Source organism: Daucus carota, chromosome 6 (assembly GCF_001625215.2).
Source record: "Daucus carota subsp. sativus chromosome 6, DH1 v3.0, whole genome shotgun sequence".
In the NCBI taxonomy this organism is placed as follows: domain Eukaryota; kingdom Viridiplantae; phylum Streptophyta; class Magnoliopsida; order Apiales; family Apiaceae; genus Daucus; species Daucus carota.
In genome coordinates this window covers 39,932,383-39,955,435 of record NC_030386.2, presented here as the reverse complement: position 1 = coordinate 39,955,435, position 23,053 = coordinate 39,932,383, and the positions used below count along the sequence as shown (strand labels likewise).

The 23,053-nt window shown below is 34.2% G+C and overlaps 3 protein-coding genes, 1 long non-coding RNA gene and 2 other non-coding genes across 8 annotated transcripts; 1 reads left to right on the top strand and 5 right to left on the bottom strand.

The window, feature by feature from the left end:
• The first annotated feature begins 1,740 nt into the window (after nucleotides 1-1,740).
• LOC135147098 (uncharacterized) lies at nucleotides 1,741-7,258 on the top strand. Of its 2 annotated transcripts, none has more exons than XR_010284585.1 (4): nucleotides 1,741-1,965; nucleotides 4,400-4,507; nucleotides 5,179-6,088; nucleotides 6,247-7,258. It is a non-coding gene; the product is annotated as an uncharacterized LOC135147098 (long non-coding RNA). The 2 variants fall into 2 exon arrangements; XR_010284584.1 differs by having other exon boundaries at nucleotides 1,748-1,965; nucleotides 5,913-6,088.
• Nucleotides 5,287-6,852, bottom strand: LOC108192805 (zinc transporter 1). Its single transcript, XM_017359295.2, has 3 exons — nucleotides 6,220-6,852; nucleotides 5,986-6,135; nucleotides 5,287-5,812 (listed from the first exon to the last, which is right to left on the bottom strand). Exons 1-3 carry the CDS (start codon nucleotides 6,850-6,852, stop codon nucleotides 5,507-5,509), a joined length of 1,089 nt encoding a protein of 362 aa, XP_017214784.1. The 3' UTR covers nucleotides 5,287-5,506.
• A 2,723-nt stretch (nucleotides 7,259-9,981) lies between the features above and the next one.
• On the bottom strand, nucleotides 9,982-10,069 carry LOC135147467 (small nucleolar RNA snoR116). The gene has a single exon (XR_010285041.1). It is a non-coding gene; the product is annotated as a small nucleolar RNA snoR116 (small nucleolar RNA).
• Nucleotides 10,070-10,150: 81 nt separating this feature from the next.
• Nucleotides 10,151-10,230, bottom strand: LOC135147468 (small nucleolar RNA snoR117). The gene has a single exon (XR_010285042.1). It is a non-coding gene; the product is annotated as a small nucleolar RNA snoR117 (small nucleolar RNA).
• Nucleotides 10,231-12,521: 2,291 nt separating this feature from the next.
• Nucleotides 12,522-15,008, bottom strand: LOC108226747 (metal tolerance protein 9). Of its 2 annotated transcripts, none has more exons than XM_064079691.1 (7): nucleotides 14,798-15,008; nucleotides 14,514-14,657; nucleotides 14,304-14,416; nucleotides 13,958-14,203; nucleotides 13,789-13,869; nucleotides 13,350-13,580; nucleotides 12,522-13,108 (listed from the first exon to the last, which is right to left on the bottom strand). In XM_064079691.1, the coding sequence occupies exons 1-7, from the start codon at nucleotides 14,991-14,993 to the stop codon at nucleotides 12,758-12,760; spliced, it is 1,362 nt and encodes a 453-aa protein (XP_063935761.1). In that variant the 5' UTR covers nucleotides 14,994-15,008; the 3' UTR covers nucleotides 12,522-12,757. The 2 variants fall into 2 exon arrangements, with proteins under 2 accessions (XP_063935761.1, XP_063935762.1); XM_064079692.1 differs by having other exon boundaries at nucleotides 14,793-14,996.
• Nucleotides 15,009-20,939: 5,931 nt separating this feature from the next.
• On the bottom strand, nucleotides 20,940-22,613 carry LOC108227569 (uncharacterized). The gene is made up of 2 exons (XM_017402787.2): nucleotides 22,390-22,613; nucleotides 20,940-22,112 (listed from the first exon to the last, which is right to left on the bottom strand). The coding sequence occupies exon 2, from the start codon at nucleotides 22,066-22,068 to the stop codon at nucleotides 21,097-21,099; it is 972 nt and encodes a 323-aa protein (XP_017258276.1). The 5' UTR covers nucleotides 22,069-22,112; nucleotides 22,390-22,613; the 3' UTR covers nucleotides 20,940-21,096.
• Nucleotides 22,614-23,053: the final 440 nt, after the last annotated feature.

The following is a 23,053-nucleotide window of genomic DNA, read 5'->3' as shown; positions in this document are numbered from 1 at the left end:
GAGACGGTTAAACAATATTTGGAAGAAAATGAATATACAAATATAAGTGCCCGCTTCATGCATTCTCGTTGAATTAAAATAATTTTAATTTCTGAAACATCTGTTGATTTTGAATATCTGATAAAACTTTCGGCGCGGATATTTTGAAGTCGGATTCTGATCACAGGATTCGGATACATTTGTGTGATTGTGGACTTGGTTTGAAATAAGCATAGTCAACTGTAAGTTTGGCCGAATCGGCCCATTTATGTTTTGATAAGTTGGAATCTGATTCTTTCTGGACCAATATATATTATGCACCTTTAACTGTCTTTTGTGTTTTGTTTTGTTTTTTACTTTTTTCGTTTTCTTAAGTCCGATACTAGAAGCGAGTTTAGAGGTTAGTTATGTACAGCGAGATTAGAAGCCCATGGTTCAGTCCAATTTTATCACGGTGGGCCTGTCATGCAAAATGGCCCTATGGCTATCTAACCCACATGTCATAGCCAATTTTATCATGGTGGGCCTGTCATGCAAAATGGCCTTATGGCTATCTAACCCACATGTCTTCGACCCCAAAATTTGGATCCCAACGGTAATGAGAATGTTTTGCATTTCTTGAATATGTTTGGTCTCATAAATTGTTCTTCAAATTGCAATGTTACATTTGTGAACTTCCCTTCTAATTTAGCAAAACAATCTCTTCATTCGGGAAAAATTAAAATTATTTTCAATTGTTATATAATAAACTACTTAATTCGAAAAACGGTACAGAGCAAAATTTGGAGTCCATCTCATAACAAATCATACTTCTTTTTTTTTTGCCAGAAATAACAAATCATACTTTGATATATATATTTTACACTTCATTTTTTTTTGAATATTATTTTTCTAACAAAGTTACTTCTCAATTATATATTATTAATTATACTACATTTGTTACTTTTTTCCTAAAACATCACTTCTCGATTATTTATATTATAAAAATAAATATATAAATAATAAGCTAAAGTGCTAAACTAATAATAATATGAATAATTTTTCTAAAAAAAAATAATAACAGGAATAATGGTTCATAATAATTAATTTTTAACAACATATTATCAGTTAAAAGTAATTGCCAGAAAAAAAAAACCCTAGTTTTCTTTTTCTCTCTTCTCTTTTCATCTCCGACGGGGCTTCCATCGGTTTCCGGTGGAAAGCCCCAAATCTTTTCGTTTGATTGCTAGTTTTTTATTGTTCTTGCTTTTTCATTGAGTTTCTTAATAAATCTCCATCTTCGGGGAAAGTTTTCTTAGATCTATATCACCGAAACTTTCGATTTTCGTTCTTATTCGCATCCAGAGGCCTTTTTGGATTTGTGAGTGGATCGATTATCTCCTAAGCATCGTGGTGCAGATCTAATTGTTTTAGTTTGTTTTGATTATAATTTGATTTCTCTCCCTGGTGAGAGTGTGTGATTTTTCTCTCCTTCTTTTGTGAGAGTGGTTTGGATTCATAGATAAAGCCTTTCGGGAATTGCATTTGTGGTCGATAGCTCAAACGGAGTTTTTGGAAAAGATGGTGAACACAGAGCAAGGATCTATACATGTACCATCGTCAATTTCAACATCGCTTATTTGTCTCATCTTGGGTATGAAGACAGGCATGTTAATTTTTTCTATGTTTGTTCGACTCGATCATTCTTGTAGATGCCGTATGGCCATTATTTATTGAATTATCTCCTTTTTTTTCAAAAAAAAAAAGTAATTGCCAGATAAAATTATAATGACTTGTATCATTGCAGTAACGGTACTCTGGTCTCTGGTCTTTTACTGCTTTGCTGCCAGCGAGCTTTCACACTGCGCCTCCAACGGCTATTTTTCCAATGGTATCTTCCCGACGGATCTTCTCCATCTCCGACTATAATTTCCGATTCATTGTTTTGTTAAAATTCTGGATCATCATTTACAATCTCACTCTCAACAACCTCACCCAGTTTATCAGGTACGTATTTTCGATCTAATTCACTTTTTATTTCAATTTGTTTTCACCGTATTTGTCTTTTAATTGTCCTGTTTTTCATTATTTATTCAATCCCCCAATTGTCAAACATATCTGATATCTCGATGATTTGCTCATTTTGTGTTTTCTGATATGTGATTATTTTGCAATTCGTTTTTGTTATGTCTATATATACATGTGTGTATGTATTTGTTGAATTGGTTTCATCAATTACATGTTGTATATGCTTATCAAATGTGATGCTTGATAAATACTTAAGATATTCATTCTATTCCAAATCTCGATAAGATAATATAATTCATATATATACAGGTTGCACTCAGGGCCGTTCCATACCTTTTGAGGGCCCTGGGGCGAAAGAAGAAAATAGGCCCTAATTTTTTTTACTTTACTAAATTTGATAAAATATGACCTTGTAGCAATGCAAACTCAAATTTTAGTCAACTTCCGTAAGAAAATAACTATAAAACAATAAAGTGTACCGGATGTAAAAAAAGAAGATTAAACAAATGTTTGATGACATTTATCTCTTAGTGCATGAATGATAGCCATTAGTTTAGTTATGGACGTAGTCACTTAAGATAGAATAGGCTTATATATACTAATAACAATACATAAATTATACAAATTTTGGGCCCCTTAACTTTTTGGGCCCCGGGCGGTCGCCCTGGTTGCCCTCCCTCTGGGCGGGCCTGGTTGCACTCTTAACGGATAGAATTAGGAATACAATAGCTGCAGATTTTTGGGCTTCATTTGATTGCTTGAGTGGAAAATTAAATCATATTTGTTGTTTAGATGGTTGTGCCGCTTGTGTTTTGTATTCTAACATGCTCTATTTCTGTTTTTGTTGCTGCTCTTTGATTCACCAAATTATAGAAATAAATTATAATAATATCAGCAAAAATATGAATGATTTCGGTTGGGAGGATCCTTCTGGGGTGGGATCGGTTATTTATGATGAAAGGGTTTAAGGGCTATTTCTCCCTCATTCCATTCCATGTTGCACTTTCCATTAGAGTTTAGCGTATATATGTAAGCCCACCCTCCGAAGTAAATCTAACACAAAGTGAATTAAGTATATACCCTTCAGGCCTTCACCGGTTTTATGTACAGATTTCAGCTTAAATTTGGGCTTCCACATCATGATTCACTTCATATGATGATATCTGTACATATCTATATTAGACTATTAGTACCATTAGAGAAAGAAAAATAATGTTCTTGACAGCAATTCTGCAAGTACATTATATGTTCATCAAGTGTTTAACAGATAGTAGTTTGAAGCTTACAATGTCTCAACCAAGATCATTTTATGAAGTAACTAACATTCTTTATAAAGATGCCTAATTTATTTCAAAAGCTCAAGCTAAAATCTCTCTAGTACTTGCATGTATAGACTTCCTAGCTAAGACTATGGTGAAACAAACATTATAGTTCTTGCATGACCTTAATGTTGACAATCTGTTATTTAGTTACGTAGGTATAGGTTTAGTATCACCAGAACGTGAAGAGCAAATTTGACTACACTAATAGATAATTTATATATTCCTTTGAACATATTGGAATAACAGGAAAGTATGTCCTAAATACTTTAAATACATTTGCTTACCAATAAATAACTGTGACGTATACGACTTCTATATTATATGCGAGATTTAGTTCTCAACTACTATCATAAAGCAAATAATTCTATTGCCCCATTCTGGAATTCTTGCCTCTAAACAATGGAGGGACCTTTGGATTACTGAAAAAACTTCAATTCTGAACTTTTCACCTTACAAATAGCTGACTTTAGAAGCATATCATTCCGTAGTAAAGGTCCTCCATTGCTCGAGCTTTATTTTCTGAGCTATTTAATATTGAATTCAGTGTTAGACGACCAAGGATATTATTCTTTGCTTTTGTGAACTGATTGACAGAACAAAATGTTCTGTAATCATGCTAGTCCTCGAACTTTAACAACCTAAACCTCAGAGAATAGTAGTACTCTTTTCCACTACAGATGTTGGAGTTGCCTGTTTGATTATTAATTGCATGTTGCTTTTATCTGTCATGATGCCAATTTGATTGGAGCTTCTTCTTTTCTTGGTTATGCATTACTATAGGCCCACTGGGTGGTTTCAGATCATATGTTTAAGATTTTTATACTGTCGTTGTTGTGCTTGGGCTGTGAGGGCTCTCAATATGTTTAATTTTGGGAATTTCTCTATAGAATTTCTCTATTGTAACAGGTATAGTTTACACCACTCGATTTTAAAGAAAAAATATGCTGCTTGATTTGCTTCATCAAGAAAGGATAAATATATCTTTCTGATACTTTTATGGAGACCCAATGCTTTTTCAGAAGTGTTTTTTTCTTTTGGGATTGCATATCAAGAGTATATAATATCTTTTATATTCAATTTGGATGATATAGGACTCCCTGCAGTGCCAGTGGTGATGGTGGTCTATTGCTACCTGGAATCAGGAATAAGGATTCTAACAAATTCCGTGTTGAAGAAACATTCAGTTTCAATTTGACATGGTCAGTTTCATCTTCATGTACCTGAATTTATATTTTCCTTGCAAGATAATCATGAATAAGTTTTGACCACTTTGTATTCTAAGGGTATTATTTAATACCACCCTCGCCCTAGGTATTATAATCACATTCAAAATGAAGTAAATGATTGACAGAGATGTAATTCACGGGACACCTTAAGGTTAAAGTATAATAAAAGGAGAAATAAGTTTATAGTGCAAGGATTGCAGTCCCTTGAAACAAACATGGATGACTTGAAGGATTAAAATCTCTATTTCCTATCATCTTGTTTATGTTGTAGGACTTCTTGCAATATTGTTGCGACAGAGAATATGTAAAGCAACTTGACTGATTTCCTGTTGGAGTAAACTCATTTCTATTGTTTTTTCTATAGAAATAATGCTAAAAGGTATGATGTTGACTACAAGAAATAATGTAAAAGTGCATTCTGCACATTAGTTACTGACTCGCGCACAAAAAAAAAAAAAAAAAAAAAGAATTTCAACTACGAATACTATTACAGAACATTCTGAACTCTGTTCCTGTATGTAGTTAGAGATGCTAATACAAATCTGGTTTCCTCTTTTCGTTTTAAAGGAGTTGTATACTGATTAGAACCACCACGTGTTAGTCTATATGTGTATGTTTCAACAGACAACTTAATTTGATTTCAGGTAGTTGGAGTACGCTCATTTCAAATGTTTCATCTAAAGCCTCTGTGCTAAAAGGTGTAATGTTAACTTGATAGCAATAATGTAAAGTGCATTTTGCACGCTCCTTACTGATTCTCACAAAAAAAATGGATTTCAACTATAGATATGGTTACAGTTACACTCTGACAATTGTTCCTGTATTAATTTGAGCTGCTACTACAATTCCGGTTTCCTTTTCATTCCAAAGGAGTTGTGTACATAATCAGAACCACCACTTGTTAGTCGATTTATGTCTAAGTTTCCTCATTGCAAACCTTTCTTAACTAATAATGCACTTCTACCTGTGGATTCAAGCCCATTTGGCCAAAATCGACATACAACCAGCTCCAAGAAGCAATGATATGTTTGCTGCTACTTGAAGCCTTATGTTGCTTTGCATTTTTGGGTCCATAAAATCTGCTGCTAGTAGGTCCACAAGTGCCATGTAAATCAGAATTCCAGCGGAAGCAGAGTTGAATATCCCCTGAACAATCAGAGCAGTGGGGGTATTTTCGCTGTAAACGCTACAAATTCCAATGCCAATAGCAATCCCAATTGGGGTGGTGAGGGAGAAAAATACTGCCATAAGTATTGTATGTAGAGATCTGAATCTTGCCTGCATATTACCAGAACAGATTAGTCAAGCAAGTATGAACCATGCCACTTTAGGAGAACTTCTATCTAAATTTTGTTCATTTCTTCGTATTGCGTTTCAGGTTTACACAAAAGGTTGGTAATTTAGTAATATCATGCAAGGAGTAATTGGTAGAGAGGAATAGCTGGTAATACCTGAGAAATGCATCCACCAAGCCCCAATCCCTCGAAAAATTGGTGGAAGGACAAGGCTGCAAGTAAAGTCTTTATTGTTTCTGGACTTTGCGAAGCTCCTAAGGTAATTCCAATAACTATTGAATGGATGATTACTCCCAGCTCAAGAACCTGTGAACAATGCATAATTGAATTTGCTTAGTACTAATTTTTCCTGGGCACATGTTAAAAAAAGTAAATATTTGATATCCTTACCTGTGATATGATCCGATGCCTCAAAAGGTCTGGATCACCAGCTTCTTGCTCTTCAGAAGGGACGACAGAGCCATGAGCATGGCCGTGTGTTCCATGTGTATGAATGTGTACATGACCACTGTGTTCATCATCACCAACCTTCTCTTCATCCACAATCAACTGCTTCGACTTCTTAAAGTGTGATCTTGTGTAAAAACCAGACGCCAAGGAATCTATCATAAGTGTTCCAATAGAAGACATCATTGCCACAAATCCTGCAAAAGGAAATTTCCCCCATGGATTCTCCTTAAGGCACGGTGAACTCAAAGTATCAAATGCATCTGGTAGTATGTGGACAAATCCTGTTGCAAGAATCACACCAGCTGCAAAGGCTTTGATCATGAAGAATATGTCATTCTCCGGGTTAAGTGCTTCTATTTTCCTCCCTAGCTGTGGGAGGCTCACACCGATCCCACCAGCAACAAGTATCGACGCGATGGCTACTAGTTTAAACTTCAAGGACTCACTTCCTTTACTCTCTTTCGAAGCTTCATTGTCACAGGTGGACATCCCAAAGGCTAGAGGTGGGAGCAGAATAAAGACCAGGCATAATATTATGGTATAGTTATGTGGACAAACTTGATATCTAAACATTTCGAGTTATCGAGGGGTAGAAAGCAGGAAAGAGCAAGAGGCTTATGGATGATTTGGGTAGGAAGAACTTGGCTTATTTTGTAGGTTATATAAATAAAGAGCTGGGAATCAATGAATCAGCAGTGTTGGTGATGACTATTTGGAATATTTGGGTGGCCAATTGGCAAGGAATACTCTCAATGGTCAAGAATGCAGAATACAAGTGAATGGGGGAGAAAATGCATTAATATACTGTGTGTGTTAAACCTATAAGTTTGTTTGAGCAGGTTTGGTAAATCCTAGTCCTAATAAGGCTATTATTACTACAATAATACTCTAGTTTTGGTGCATTTTTGAGGTGATAGCTTTGTTAGCTTGCTGTATTAATTTTTTGGTCTTTTATTTTTCCAGTGCATTGTTTTTTGTATGCGAGGTGACAAACTGACAATTATTCCAACGTGAAGGAAGTTCTTGTCCCGGTCATTTTTTGGTGAAACACACAAAAGAAATGACCCGGTAAAAAATGAATGTTGCGTGTGTACTCAAGATACTACTCTTTCCGTCTTAAAATATATGTTCATTTTTTCCAAAATTTTTGACTGTATACTTAAAATTAACATGAAGAATAATGTATTTATGCATGACTTATTTTGGGAAAAAATTATATTTATATTATATTTTTTAGTATAAATATTTAATATGTGTTCAATATTTTTTTTCCGAAATAAATTATTTATTTTTTAAAAAAACATGTAATTTACTTACTTTTTCAGGAATGGAATAATTGATTTATTGGTAACTGATTTCAATGCGTGTATTCGATTCACAGGAAATAAAAAGATAAATATTTCGGAACGTGGTATCTCGGACCAACTTTGTCGAAGATGGTAACGACTTCACCCTCGAAATCTCGCCAACACAAACATCTCGAATCCTCCATGATCCCATATTTCGAATCCGAGCCGTAAAAAAGCCCTACCCAAGTGAAAAAAACTACGATTAGATCATTACAACTCCAATGCGTTACGGGTTGGGAAAGGAACTCAAAGTGCCGAGGCCCCACATCATCTTTTCCTTTATGTTCAACCTTTGCTCAATATAAATAGAGATTAGTTGGTAGTTCGGTTCAAAGTGTGTTAAAATAATGTTGTCATTCTTGTATGTACACAACAGAACAAAAGGAGGTTTTCATCAAACAATAGGCCAGTTTCTTCTGTTGAACATAAGAATGTCGTAATTGTGTCTATATATCATCTTTGCATTCATTTGTCAACAGCTGATATTAGGTCAGATGGAACTTGAAAACACTTTCGCTTTACACTTTATGGCATGTTAGGAGGCGTAGGGTCTGACCGATATATTTTTTTTGTTTTTTGCGTCCTAATCCTATGTTGTCAGGATCTTTTAAATGATAGAAATGATACGTTGTGCGATTAGTATTGTAGTGTCTACTTTAAAAAAAAAAATGTTTCAAAATATAATCCATTTCAATTTTCAATGAAAATTCAAAATCAAATCTTCTTCACATATTTTCAATTTATATCTCCAAAATCAACCATATACTAATACCACATATCATGTTCAATTAATGATAATACAATCTCCTTTTTTTTTTCAAAATTTACTTTTCTTAAACTATATGATTTTTAAATAGTAAAATGTAATTTGAAACGGAGGGAGTAATATTTTTTAATATGTTTAGTATTTTTTAATTGTTGAAACCGTTTTTAATCGCCTGAATGATAAAATCTATACAACAATTAAAAAAAGCAGGACATATCAAAATTTTGCTCTAATCTCAGGCTGCGGAAGGATATGTTTCTTTAACGACCAACAAGTGATAAAAAATATAACAATTTGTTGGTGATTTTTCATCACTAGAATGTACTATACTTTTTCATGAATACTAGAATTTTTGTTTTCCAAACATAAAAAAATTGGTGAAAGGGGATTATAAATATCCATTTAACGTTGAAAAATTCCCTCGAAAAAACTATTTTTTGCAGTTGCACTATCATTATTATGGCCTTATCTAACTGCAATGAAATTCTCTTTCAGCTCCGGAAACTTGTCCAACTACAATAAAATGAAAATAAATTCGTCGTGTATTGTCTATGTACAAGCGTCATTCAGTCGTGTCGAATTTGTTCATGCCAAGACTTTGCGAGGATATAGTATCTTTTGGAATTTTAGAAACTAATCGGAGAAACTGATGACAAAAATGTCAGAGGGAGAATCCCATTACAATGGTCGTATTGAATTGTTTGCCAAAATATAATTTAGTTTGATTTATTTTATTTTTAAAAATTTATTTGAAACAGTGTAGTAATGGGATTTCGATATATATAAATAATAAATAATTATTTTAGTTAGATAAAAGAATACCAAATATGTTCTTTTTCTAAATTCTTATCTCAAAGGACGGAAACCTGAAGTCGAAGTTTTATTTACACTATCAACCATAATTGTTTGAAATCATTGCAGTAACGTTGGTGGTTAAACAAAACACTTATAAAATTTATTATAATGTATTAATGCTAGATATTAATTTAATTTTATTTTTTTTGATAATGCTAAATTTAAAAGGCAATAAATCGAATCATTATGTGTAAGCATCGGGGATTTGGAAACTATGTAAAGAACTTGACGCCAATTGTTAGTTGCTAAATGGTTCAACTGGTCACTCCTGGACTCTTGGGCCAATTTAAAAGCCCAAATACAATCAACCATACCAATTTATCAATAACATCTATCAAAAAATGATAATATTTTACCTACACAAATAGATAAACTTTGAGTTTGTAATGTATAGGCCAGTTCATCCAATCCAATATGAGTTCTCAAATACAGTATACAAATACGTCAAGATCGATCAATAAATTTATAAAGTAACTCAATAAAATTAATTATTAGATTATTAAATTAATTTGTCAAGATGTAGGAACATCTGAATGCTCAAACCCAGATAAAAACAGGGTAGCGCCAGAATCTCAGTCCCCGATTATACTATCGGCAACGTACAGCACTGTAAGCACTATTAATATAAGCGCCTCAGCGACTCTAAAGTGTTGCCTTTTCAATAAATTCAAACCATCAATCCAATTCACATCTATTCCGATCTCGACGATAAATTTACTCAATTTTATATAGAGGCTCAGTAAAAAGAATTATTGTTCGCATCAACAGGCTTAGTTAAGGCCTTCATAGTTTGATGGTATAATTTTCATCATCACTGCCACAATTCAAAATCAAATTATTATCAAAAATAAACTGGTAACTCAAATGAGAGAGAGAGAGAGAGAGAGGGAGGGAGGGAGGGATGCCTCAGATAAGGAGATTTGATTACTCATCAACAGAAGAAATCTTCAGATGGTACGGACAAATCATACATCATTGGCTTCTTATAAACAAAGAATCAGATTAACAAATAAAACATACGTAGAGAAAGATTGGGAGAGAGCGCCGAAGAAAAGCTTGTGGATGTTTCGGAACGAAGGCGGAGATGAATATATAAGGGACATTGAAAACCCTAATTTCATTGGCCTGAGGAAATTACTGTTATATCCCTGTGGATATTAAAGGGCCGGATCCATACAGTTAGGATGTAACGGGCAGGGTGTGCCGGCCCGATCCGACAATTTAAAAGGGCGTTACGATATGTTTCATTCTATGTTATACGTTTTTTTCACCGCTCCGTGATTTAGTACTTTTATAAAAAATAATTTTAAACATCCATCTTTTAAATTTAACTAGTTGAGAAACCGCGCGTTGCGGCGGCCTATAAAAATTATATTAATGATTCAATATTAATATTTGTATATAAAATAATTTTGTGACTGTCTATAAAATGTATATTAATGTTTCAAAATTAATATTTGTAGGATAAAATAAATTTTCTTTTATGAAAATCTTGATGTAATGCCAATACTAATATATAAAATTGCAAAATTGGACAATAATTCATGGTGAAAAAATAAAAAGAAATTTATGCACGTAATTAACAATTTAAAACACGACGAATCTTAATTTTATTTGTGTGTTTTTTAAAAGTAATCATGTTGTTACATTGTCACCTTCCTCCAATTTTTTTGATTGATTGTGCACAAAAACATCTAACTTAAATCCGTGAGATAGCGGTCTATAACTACTCTTACTTGTAACAATCCTTATTTTTTAATACTGTATAAACAGTCTTCACTCTTGAATGGAGCAAACAGATTATACATGAATAATTTTTTCCTATATACAAAGTAGTTCATATAAAAATTAACAACAACAAACATGTCCAATGAACAAAACAAATATTATTATAAAATAATAGCGAACAAACATACATCACTAATAGTTAATTTATTGATATCATCTATCAATATCATGTCAAGACTATATTCTTTTCCCATGTTTGGATTTGTCGACTCCCACGTAGCGGTCTATAACTACCTTTGCTTGCAACAACCTTTATTTTTAATACTGTATAAACAGCCTTCACTTATCGAAGAACGACACCACCGAGTTAGAAATCGAGCAAGAGAACTATTACCACATAGAGGTAGGGTTGTGGTATTGAAAGAGAGGAGGTTGTGTTTAGATATCCAAAACCCTACAATCTATAGGGGTATTTATAGGTGCAGAGAGACTTGTGTGCTACTCTTTCCCATAATTAAATAATCTGAAACAAAATCAGATTAAAACTTTCAAGCTACTATATTCCATAAATAAACTGAAACAAAATCAGATTCTGAAACTTGCTTCTAATATACCCGAAACTAAAAAAGGTAGTTCTAATTTTTGATATTTTTCATCCAAAAATTCCGGAAAATTAGAAAATAGAACGGAGCGATGTGAGAGGCGCCACCTACACACCCAGAGAGAGGTACGGTTGTGGTATTGAAAGAGAAGAGTTTGTGTTTAGATGATCCAAAAACCTATCATCTATAGAGGTATTTATATGTGCAGAGAGACTTGTGTGCTACTCATTCTCATAATTAAATAATCTGAAACAAAATCAGATTAAAATTTTCAAGCTACTATATTCCATAAATAATCTGAAACAAAATCAGATTCTGAAACTTGCTTCCAATATACCCGAAACTAAAAAAGGTAGTTTTAATTTTTGATATTTTTCATTCAAAAATTCCAGAAAATTAGAAAAATAAAACGGAGCGATGTGAGATGCGCCACCTACACGCCCCTCGCTTCTCCTTTATATAAGTATATTGATAACTCTTATGAATAAAATTTAATTTTTAAATTTTTAAAAAAGAAATCTCAAAATAATTATAAAATTATATTAAAATGCGTGTAGCGTCCCCATCCCTCACTAATAAATAACGATTAAGTCCAATTAATCTAATTAAATGACTAGCTAATTCAAAATAAAAGTATTAATCGTAATCAATCAAGATTTAATTAGAAAAATGAAATAATTCAGTCACAAAAAATAATCATGGTTATATAAATATTTGGTTATATTATTTTTTTCCACCGATAAAAAGTAAATTATGTAATATATTAGACGTGTATTGACAGGTTTTTTTCGATCATCTCGAAGCTATGAAAGGGCTGAGAAAGTTTATATAAGGATTCAAATGGAGCTCTGTAAATCGGATTATGCTTCTCAGAAGATGAGTTGGATGCTTTCACTACTACTTTTACCCAGGGAGTGATCAACTAATGGAGAAAAACAAAAATAACATGAACTGATTCTAATTTAAAAAACGCAGCAGGATTTCCTGATTACATTCATGTAATCCCTCCCCAGACCCTGCTCTAAGCGGGATATACTGGCCAAGTTTCGTGATTACATTCATGTAATCCACTGATTGCACACTTATTAAAAATCAACGGGATACAGTCATAAACTAACGAAATCCAGAAATAAAACTGACCACAATATAAAACATAAATGACTTGAACTAAAATCTGATCAATTGAACTTCTTAGGCATGTGCTCCGGAAAATGGCCGTGCTGGAAATCTGTATGAACAAAAGCTCTCTCGATTTCTGGCAGCTGCTCCAGCTTTTCTTGCAATGTCTCGCCAATATTGTGTGTTTGGCTGAGTGACATTTCCCCTGGCAAAACTATGTCAACTTCTACGAAGTATAGAGATCCGAATGTGTAAGCTCTGACAGTAGCAATGTGCTTGATTTCTTCGTGATGGTTCCATATCAGATACGTTAGTTTTGAGATGAATTCAGGAGGGGCTGTTCGTCCAATTAGTGACCATACATTTGTCATTACTGTTCTTGACCATGTACTCATCGTGTATAATGCGATCTGCAATCAATGTACATTCTTGTTAATAATGTGACCCTCTGTATGAACATAAACCACCCAATTAAAATCAGTCATATGTCTGTCACGTCATTGGGGAAAAAAACTGGAGACGGAATTTGGGATATTTAACATTACTCTTAATTTATAAACAGCGAAAAGTTAGAATTTACAAAAAAAGACTGTCAGCAATAATTGAAACAGCTTATGAGTAATATGGAAATCAAAATGCAAGTAAACTGACCAAGATAGCTCCGAGAGGATCAATCCACCAGCGGAACTGTATGGCTAAAATTGCTGTTGTAAGACCAATAGAGTTGGTAATGACATCAAAGAAATGGTCCATTGCATAAGCTTGAACGATGTCATTTTTGAACTGGCGACAATACACCAGCAGCGCAAACTTGATCACTGTCACTGACACCATGATCCCTATCATCCACTTCTCTTTCTCTGGATCTCTATCTGGTTGTGTCTGCATCATGTCAGCGTTGTTTATAATAATCAGTAACCACAGAAGTAAAAGGACTTTAGAACACCTTAACGTTTTAGGCCACTTGATAAGAGCTTAGTTTCTTGAGACGCCTCGAGTTTTTGTGGGGCAGAGCCTTAAGGACATTAGAATACAGGAGCCAAAACAGACAAGAGTTTTGTTAAATGCAGGTAATATTGTGATTTAATACCTTCATGACAAGCTGCTGTCCAGATTCGAAAAGTATTTGTATCCCCAGTGTAGCCATAACTGATGCAAAAACTACTATACCCTGCAGAAATGCAAGTAAGCAAATTTATGAAAACTGAAATAATCCTGATTCAGATATTCTATCCAGAGATACATAAATTAACACTTACAACAGGTTGCATTCGTGTTTTTCCAATTGGATATCGATACTGATTTGGTTTTTTCATGGCATAAGCAGTGAACCAGAGGATGAATCCTGATAGAATATCCAGAAGGGAGTCCAATGTCGACGCAATTACAGCCAGTGATCTACTCTCAACAGATGCATAAACTTTTGCAGCAAATAACACAACATTCGCGATGTTTGATGCATGAATGGCCATCCTTTCGCTCCTCGCCAGCTGACTCATTTCAGACTGAGAAGATAAAAGGGGCAAAAAAAAGAAAATCAATAAGACCACAAGAATTTTCTTTATTTTCTACAATGTTAAAATTCAGAAAAATTAGCTAATAAACCTCGGTTAAGCTTCCAGGCAATCGGCCTAATTCAATAAAAGAATCCATCTCATTGTAATTTTCAAGAAGTTTCCCCTGCCTCTTGTAATATGCCGTAATCTTTCTTTTGCTCCCTACAATGTAAACAACAATTAAACTACACAATCAAAACAAATAACCAAAACCAGATTATATATTTGTCCAAACTCATAAATCTAATTTAATTTTTACATCCAAAGCTAAAAAACGAATCATCTCGGCCCTCAGGCAAAGGGTGATCATCAAAATTGAGACGCCAAGACGGCCCTCTTTGCAGGACAACACTATTTTCAGCTCCAACTGCTGCTGCAGGTGACAGAAGCTCAGTCCTATAATCTGCAGAATCGGTTCGAAGATCAGTTGCCATTTCAGTACAATAATACTTCACTTCTTTTTCCTGATAATTCTCAGAAACAACTTTCTTAAATAGAAATTGCAGATGAAAGATTACAAGAAAGAAGCAAACATAACCATACGTATAAAGATGGATAACAAGCATTGTTTGATGCGTTTCACAAGAATGTTGCATGAAGCATGTTGGATTTCCACCCACAAAAATAGTGACAACAAACAGGGTGAATATTTCAGACATTTAGCAGTTGACCTTTTATGAAGTATGAAAGCTTTGTTAAGCAGGAAATCCTTTAGAGGATCATTCCAGGAAACAGGCATTTTATATTTTTTAAATTTCCACCTGCTCGAAAAAAGAAAATAAAGAATGGTTGGTTACTTCCATTTTTTAAACTAAAGTTGTAACCACTTCACTTGTGCATGCTGATGGTATATTTAAGATCTGAAACTGAGCGCAGTAGCAATGAATATTCTGGAAATTAGCCATTCTTTCGAATTCTAAGAATTTTGAAGATTGGTCGGATGGGTCAGAGGATTAGAACACGACAGGGAAGCCGTCGACTTGAATTTATTAATTAATATATTCGAGACTAAAATAGCCGAAAGTATTTTTTTCACCTTCTAATAAGCTAAAAGAAGAGAAGAAAATTGATGAGTTAGAATAATTTCACCTTTTTTCAAATTTAATTTATATAGACTTTCAAATATTACAGTACATGTAATTTGTTTTTTTTATCTCGATTCTCAGTTGGTAATTAGGATTTTCTATCATCCGTTTATGTGTGTCTTAGATTAATTGTATTCCTGATACCTAACAGTTCGGTTGTCATCGTCCAAAATAGAATTTTAAGCTTTTCAAATTCGTTATTATCAATACTGGAGTATTAGTATACGAGCGTCTTTTTCTTGTAAGCTTCTTTCTAGTAGTCTTATACATACAAAGAAGACTTCTTAGCAAAGTTGCTCATTGTTGGATAATGAACAATGACTACTACATGCCTACAACTTCCTGCTAATGTTTGATGAAATTAAACAATGAACCTGAGCTATCAAACTATAATCATGTGAGGGAGCTTGGCCATATCAAATCAATAATCTATTTGAATACCCGGTTGATGAATTACTGGGATTTAAATAATGAGAATAATAATAACTTTTGATTCAGGTAATGATCAAGAACATAATGTATCATTAATCAGTTGTCTTAACCCCAAAAAGATACAATTCACCCCCACTTATTAGAAGATTAACAAACAAAATAATCCCTTAATCTGGATTTTATAATTCCTATATCATATTTTGTAGAGTATGATATATCTTCTTTTACTTTTTTGAAATTAAAGTCACTGGAGATCAGCTGCAGATGATGGAGGATATTCTGGTGGCGGTGGAGGTAGAGAATATTCCGGCTGTGGTGGGGGCTGAGAATATTGCGGCGTGGGAGGGGGCACAGGTGGAGGAGATTCAGGCGGATTAGCTGGGGGAGGGCTAGGAGGAGATGGTTGTTTGCATGTGCCGAGACAAATGCAATGAGGTACTAATCCGAGACATTTACCAGTAGGGAAGCCTTCAACCTTGCAAACCATCTCACAGTGGTGGTCTATTAAGCATAAACTGACGAAATACGCGCTTCGTACTTCACAAGTATCTGTGGCTTCAGTCTGGTGTAGCCTCGCTTCTGTATGCACAAGCATAAAAATAAAATTTAATAAGTACATGACTAAAGTTCATTTCTATCAAATATATCCTCAAACTGTATATATATAAATTCACACGAAAGAAACTGGTAAAGTGCACAGTGAGAATGGAAAGAATGACTTACGAAAAGATATGAGGAAGAGCAACATCACAAGAACAAGCCTCATCAGCTCCACCATATTCTACAGAGTAGACTTTTTTTCCTGAAAACACCATCTAACTCTTTACTTTTATACTACACTTCAAGATTATTTATTTTGCGTGCATTAAATAAGAAATCTACATACTTGGCTTTAGTAGTTTGCAGTTTTGGAGTTATCTTATTATTTCAACCAACATTAAGTATTCATAACGAATTCTTATATGTCATTCGATGTATATCACATTCTACAGAGTAGACTTTTTTTTCTAGTCAGGTCTACAAACTAGAATTTGATTTCACACTAAAATTATAGATCACTGTACTGGAATGCTGACGTTAAAAAATTTAGTTTGACTGACGCGGAAAACCTATTCTATACCAATAACTGCTCATATATATGAAAATCTATTTATTAAATTTTTTTGAAAGCAAATAATATTTGATTGCTCGTAAACCCGTAGGCTCCCGACCAAAGACCCTTAAACCCGTAGGTCCTTGGGTTTTCCTGCGGGACTCGCCTCTAATGACCACTAAGAAGACTATAGGCTTGACCAAAGCAGATGACCCAGCTATTTGTAACTTGCAAGCATCCTGCTGACTAACCTCAAGCAGCTGGACACAGTGGCAATAACTCCAATGCCCTATCGTCTTTAAAAAAACTGGATCAACTTCCACCCATGACACATAGCCCATCCGACTCACTCATCTATACACTAGACTAGCCAACTCCTCCAGCCATCTCATTTAGTATAAATAAGAACAACAAGATGTCGGGAAAGGGTTAAGACTTAAACATCATACATATACTCAAAAAAGATATAACCATGACGGCTACGGACACCATACACATACTCAAAAAGATATAACCATGACGGCTACGGACCTCTATTAAAATCCCACGCCCATCAATATTAATTCTCCATATATACACATACTCAAAAAGATATAACCATGACGGCTACGGACCTCTATTAAAATCCTACGCCCATCAATATTAATTCTTAGTTATTCAGAAAACAAATAATCAGAAATTTTAATATTTTATATATTTTATACTATTTTATATTGAGATTTTAATCTTTCATATGTTTCATACTGAGATCTGCCCCTGGTTCGTATTTTCGGTAAATTAGAATTTAGAATACAAGCACAATAGCACATCAGACGATACAAATGTTATACAATCTGTGTAAAATACCAACACTTTAATACGTGCGTTTGTGTGTGCGTGATAAAACAGTAAACGTAAGGAGACAAAACAGAATGAAGGATATATGAACGGAAATCCGAGTCCAGTGCGTAACTGTCTCCTTAAATTTCATATATCTATCATATATATTGAGATTTGCCGAATGGTCCCTGGATTGGTTTTCAATATATTAGAATTTCGGATACAAGCACATAAGATTATACTACAATAAACATCACTGAATCCAAGTCAGAACCAAACACAATCGTCTTATTAATCATAACATAGAAGTTGCCCGAGATTTATCTTAGGTTAAATCAGTCAGGCTCCCTGTCATTAAATTCAATTATGAGGCCCATGACAAGGTTTAGTGCAGAAACAACGTTTGCGAAAACCTCGGCAGTGTCCGCCATGAAAACCCTCGTTTCTGCAGACGTGAGCACAGTTGCTTTTACTCCAGCACTGTCCGCTGAATAAGTGACTCGGCGACTCACACATTCGTACCGTTCTTCCCCCTTCCACTCCTTGCATCAACATCTCCTCTGCAAAACATTATTTATACCCCCGATTATAAGATGAAAATTTTATGTATTTCGAGATTGACTATATTTTGTACTTGTATCTATTTAGGGGCGGATACAGGAAGAGACACGAGCGGACACGTGTCCCCCTAAAATTTCTTTTTACATTTTTTCACCATTCTAAATTTTACAAAATTATAGAAATACTCTCATGAAATTTGTTTGGTGCTCCCTACCGTTTGAATCCTAGATCCGCCCCTGTTTTATTCGATATATAAAAATGACGAGAGATTATACTTACGGGAGGCCAAAAAGAGGAAAAAGAGCAGCAAGAATTGGCAGACCCTCTTATTTGCGCCCATGATTTCTATCGCTTTGGAGAACTTAATTTAGCACACAAATTACAGACTTGACACTGTGAATTGGTATTTGCAGACAGAGTAATTCATCGATACTTGTAGGCATAAAACTCAGGGGCAATGGAGGGCAGTATGGTAACTTGGTATTTGGTTGGGTGGCACGTGTAGGGGGTGAGGACACGTGTAACGTTCTCTGAATGCATGCAAGGTGACAGCTCAGTTCATGAGGTGCATGCCAAAGACGTTACAGAACTGAACAAGAACAACGGGCGAGACCAGCTGGTAAAAGTTACAATATGGAGTAGTTTAATGATTATCTTTTCGAATTAAGAAAGTAATGGGGTTCGAAACTAGAATTTTGTGCGATAATCAGATTTAATTGAAAAAATTACGTAATAAAAATTAACTGAATTTAATAGGATTGGTCAAGAATAAATTAGATGACTAATTGAATAATCGAATATTTAATCAATTTGACGAGTTACACAATATATAATTAACAAATGATTAATCATGATTACTCATAGACTTTTTAGAATATAGATGAGAGTAATATAAAATAATAACTTATTTTATTATCATTGTTTTTCATTTACGATGATAATATAAACTTAGACTCACACACAATCGTAAGTCTTAGGGGCGAGCATGAAAAACCGAAACCGCAAAAAAACCCTATAAAAACCGAAAAACCACACCGAAAAAAACCAAACCGCAAATAAAACTGAAAATAACCGAGATAAAAAACCGAAATTAGTGGTGCGGTTTTATTTTCGGTTTTATGCTAAAACCGCACCGAAATTAACCGAACCGAAATATATATATATATATATATATATATATATATATATATATATATATATATATATATATATATATATATGTTAATAATAGTAATAAAGCACCTTAGTCATTTTTAAACTTCACATCTAATTTTATAAGGAGGTTCTTCTTCCATACTTGCATACTTGCTGAGTCACTTAAATAACTGGGCACCCAAATATTTGGACGAGCGCTTGATCGAAAATTAGGGCTATTGTGATTTACGACAAAGTAGAAATATTTCTGTTGTTAATCTGCTAATCAAATTTTATTATGAAACCTATTCTACTTTTTTTATTTATGTACTTTTTGAAAACTTTTTATTTGAATTTCATGATTAGTTGATTTTGGGTAATTTTATTTACTTGACATCATCTAATATCTTGTCAAAATATGTATGTTTTAGTTTTTATTGTGTATTAAAGTTTTTTAGAAAAAAGTATGTAATGTTTCCTATATCCTCATATAGAAATAATAGTAAATAGTAACCGAACATATCGTACATATTCATGAAAATTTTATATTTTTTTTAAAAATTCATTATACACAAGAGTAGCAAATAATAGTGGAAAAACCGAAAAGAAACCGCAACCGACTAGTGGTTAACCGCAACCGAAAAACCGTTTTAATTGGTGCGGTTACGGTTAATGATGATTAACCGAACCGAACCGCATTCATCGGTTTGGTAACGGTTAATGTCCGGAACCCCACCGAACCGCACCATGCACACCCCTAGTAAGTCTGGTAAAATTTGAAATTATATATTAAAAATGATAAGTATATTTTATAATTTTAGTACTACGTTAGTGTTTTACTTCTTACTAATCAGGAATTTATTTTAAATAATAATCAATTGAGTCTATTTCAAATTATCATATTTATAAAAATATTAAAATGATTTGTTTGAATTATGTTCGTTGTAATAATCATTAAACACGTGAGCGGATCAAATTCAAAATTTGAAATTAAGATGAACTCACCCTGCCCATAGGCCATAGCCCAATACAGAGATTCCATTCCCGTTAAGGGCCGAACCAAGAACGAGGAAGTAACAAAACAAAACATAAGCAGACACACAAACAACTCTACATGGACCTCAGGATAGCCCAACAAGCATGACACATGAAAAAGAGAGATTCGACTACTGGGCCATAGACAAACCCGAATAAACAAAACACATCGTAATTTGGGTGGAACTTATTTTCTAAAAATAAGGATTTATTTGTGGAAAACTCCTTTATTTTTAGGAAAAAATAAATGAAATTTAAATTCTTCTGAAATAAGATTTTATTTTTTCCTCATGTAAGAAAGAAATGTTAAACACTTCCTTAAATTTTTTCCATTCTGCTCAGCAACGCAACGGTTAGATAGCCGTTTGTTTTTGCAGCACCAAACGGCTAGATAGCCGTTTGTTTTTGCAGAAATACAGCTAGCCTTCATCTCCATTCGCCAACTACTTATCCTCTGAATTAAATGAACTGATAACCCTGTTAATGCTCTATGCTTGATGTTGTGATACGTCTTTGTAACATATCCTCACAATCCAAATTTAATCTTTAATTTCATTCAAGTTTCGGGTTCTAAAGTGAAGAACGAAAAAACTAAATTGAGAAAGCAAGTACATATTATCCAACTAGATTTCACTTCTGTTTAATATTCAAAGTCTTCAGATTGACAAAACTCCTTGTGCTAATCACTCAGTGGCTGTGATTTCATTGCGATTTCCTTCAATTTGTTCAAGTACGCTGTTTTCTTCAACTTCTAGTCGTTCCAAAAACTCTTCAAACGCAGCCACCAGCTCTGGATTGAAGATGGAATCATCTCTGTATTCTTCAGATAATTTAGATTTTGGTTTATTGTAGTTACCAAATTTAGGTGTCACATATTCTCCAGGAGAGCCAGCATTTCCTCCGTTCTGAAGCCAATCTTTCAGGCTTCCTGTTTTCCGGAACTCAGCTGCAGATGGAATCTGAAGTGATAGCCCTTTTGATAAGGCCTTTCTTTTCAAGCCTGCATCATAAGTGTCCGTTTCTTGACCTCCATCCGTATTGATACTTTGGCTACTAACACTTGGGATCACTTCTTTGATATCCGGTTCTGAAGAAATAGACTGATCTGTTTCTTGAAATTTAGCCACATCATTGTTCATATACTGATCATTTTCATCATTATGCACAGACAACATTATTCTTTCCATCATCGCATCATACTCCTCTACCGTGTGAAAACTTCTAGACCGTCCCACGCCCTTGTTCTCTTGATCATCATTGAGCCCAAAAGCGGTAGCCAGATTTATTATTTCACAACTCTTGGAACGCTTCAATTTGTCAAGTTCAACCCCCTTCGAGTTCATTATTTCTTGTGCAACAGACGACAGTTTTTCATCTTCCTTCTGTTCTGCTTGTTCTTCGAGGCCAGCCATCAGTTCCCATGTATTAATCGTCTCTTTATCATTAGACTCCAGACTTTTTTTCGGAACAAAATCCCCAGTCCGGAGTTTACTGACAAGCGCGAAAAATTGATGATCATTGCTACCACTATTCCCATCATCAGAAGTAAACAATTCATCAAGCACTGTCAAGCCATTAATTCCCCTTTTTCGATTGCTATGATCTTCCCTAAAACTCAATGACTTGGTTATGAATTTCGACGAAATGCACCCCATTCAATCAATACAATCAAATACACCTCAATCTTCTATTATTCTTGCTGTACATAACATAAGCAGAAAATCAAGAATTTGTGAGCAAAATAACACAGAATTTCAATTTAATACGAAATCGAGAAAATACAGGCAATATAAAGCATGCTGAGTTGATCAGTTGAGGAAGACCGGCAAAAGATTGACTATTCTAGCTGATTTGTATGAACAGGTGTTCATATTGAAGATTATCTAACAAGTATTTATTATTAGAGTTGAAACTTATCTATCAAGTTAGGTTGATGTTGGTTGGTAGTGAAGGGTGAGTTATTTACAAAATTTTACCTGATGCCGCTTTCAAGCTCTGTAGAACACTAGCCACGCCGTTTACCAGTTTGAAAACCTTTCTGATACGAGAAACTTGTGCACTTTTCGATATTTACTACTTCAAGAACCTTTCATGTAGTAACGCGGGTGACTTGTACATAACTTTTATTATATATAGTAATTCGAGAATCTTACGGGAGACTTATGTACCGGTTACGACTCGTCGTAAGAGAAAATCATGTAAAAATTAACAAGACTAATTAGCAGAAGAGTTATTATGGGGAATCGAGAGGAAGTCAATCAAGGCTGGTGATGGTGGGGTTTTAACGTAAGCTGGCAACTCTTTCCTCTACTATACACAAAGGACGTCTTTTTAGACTAAACTGCGTCCTACGGCTTATGTGAGTGCTTAATCAAGGCTATTACTTATAAACTAATAGCAAGAAAACAAAAAATATATATTATTTTTCCCTTTCCGTAATCAACGGCAATAATTCATTACTTTCGGCTTTGTTGCTGCTTAAGTAATGGAGTGGTTGCTTTCTTTCCCGTTTGTTTATAGTTAGCTTCACTAGTTTCATGCCCCAAGATGCTAAGTGCTAACATGTGATACCTACTGCTTGCTATACACATGCCCAATAGCCACATCCAAACAACATTAACTCGAAATATAAACGACAAT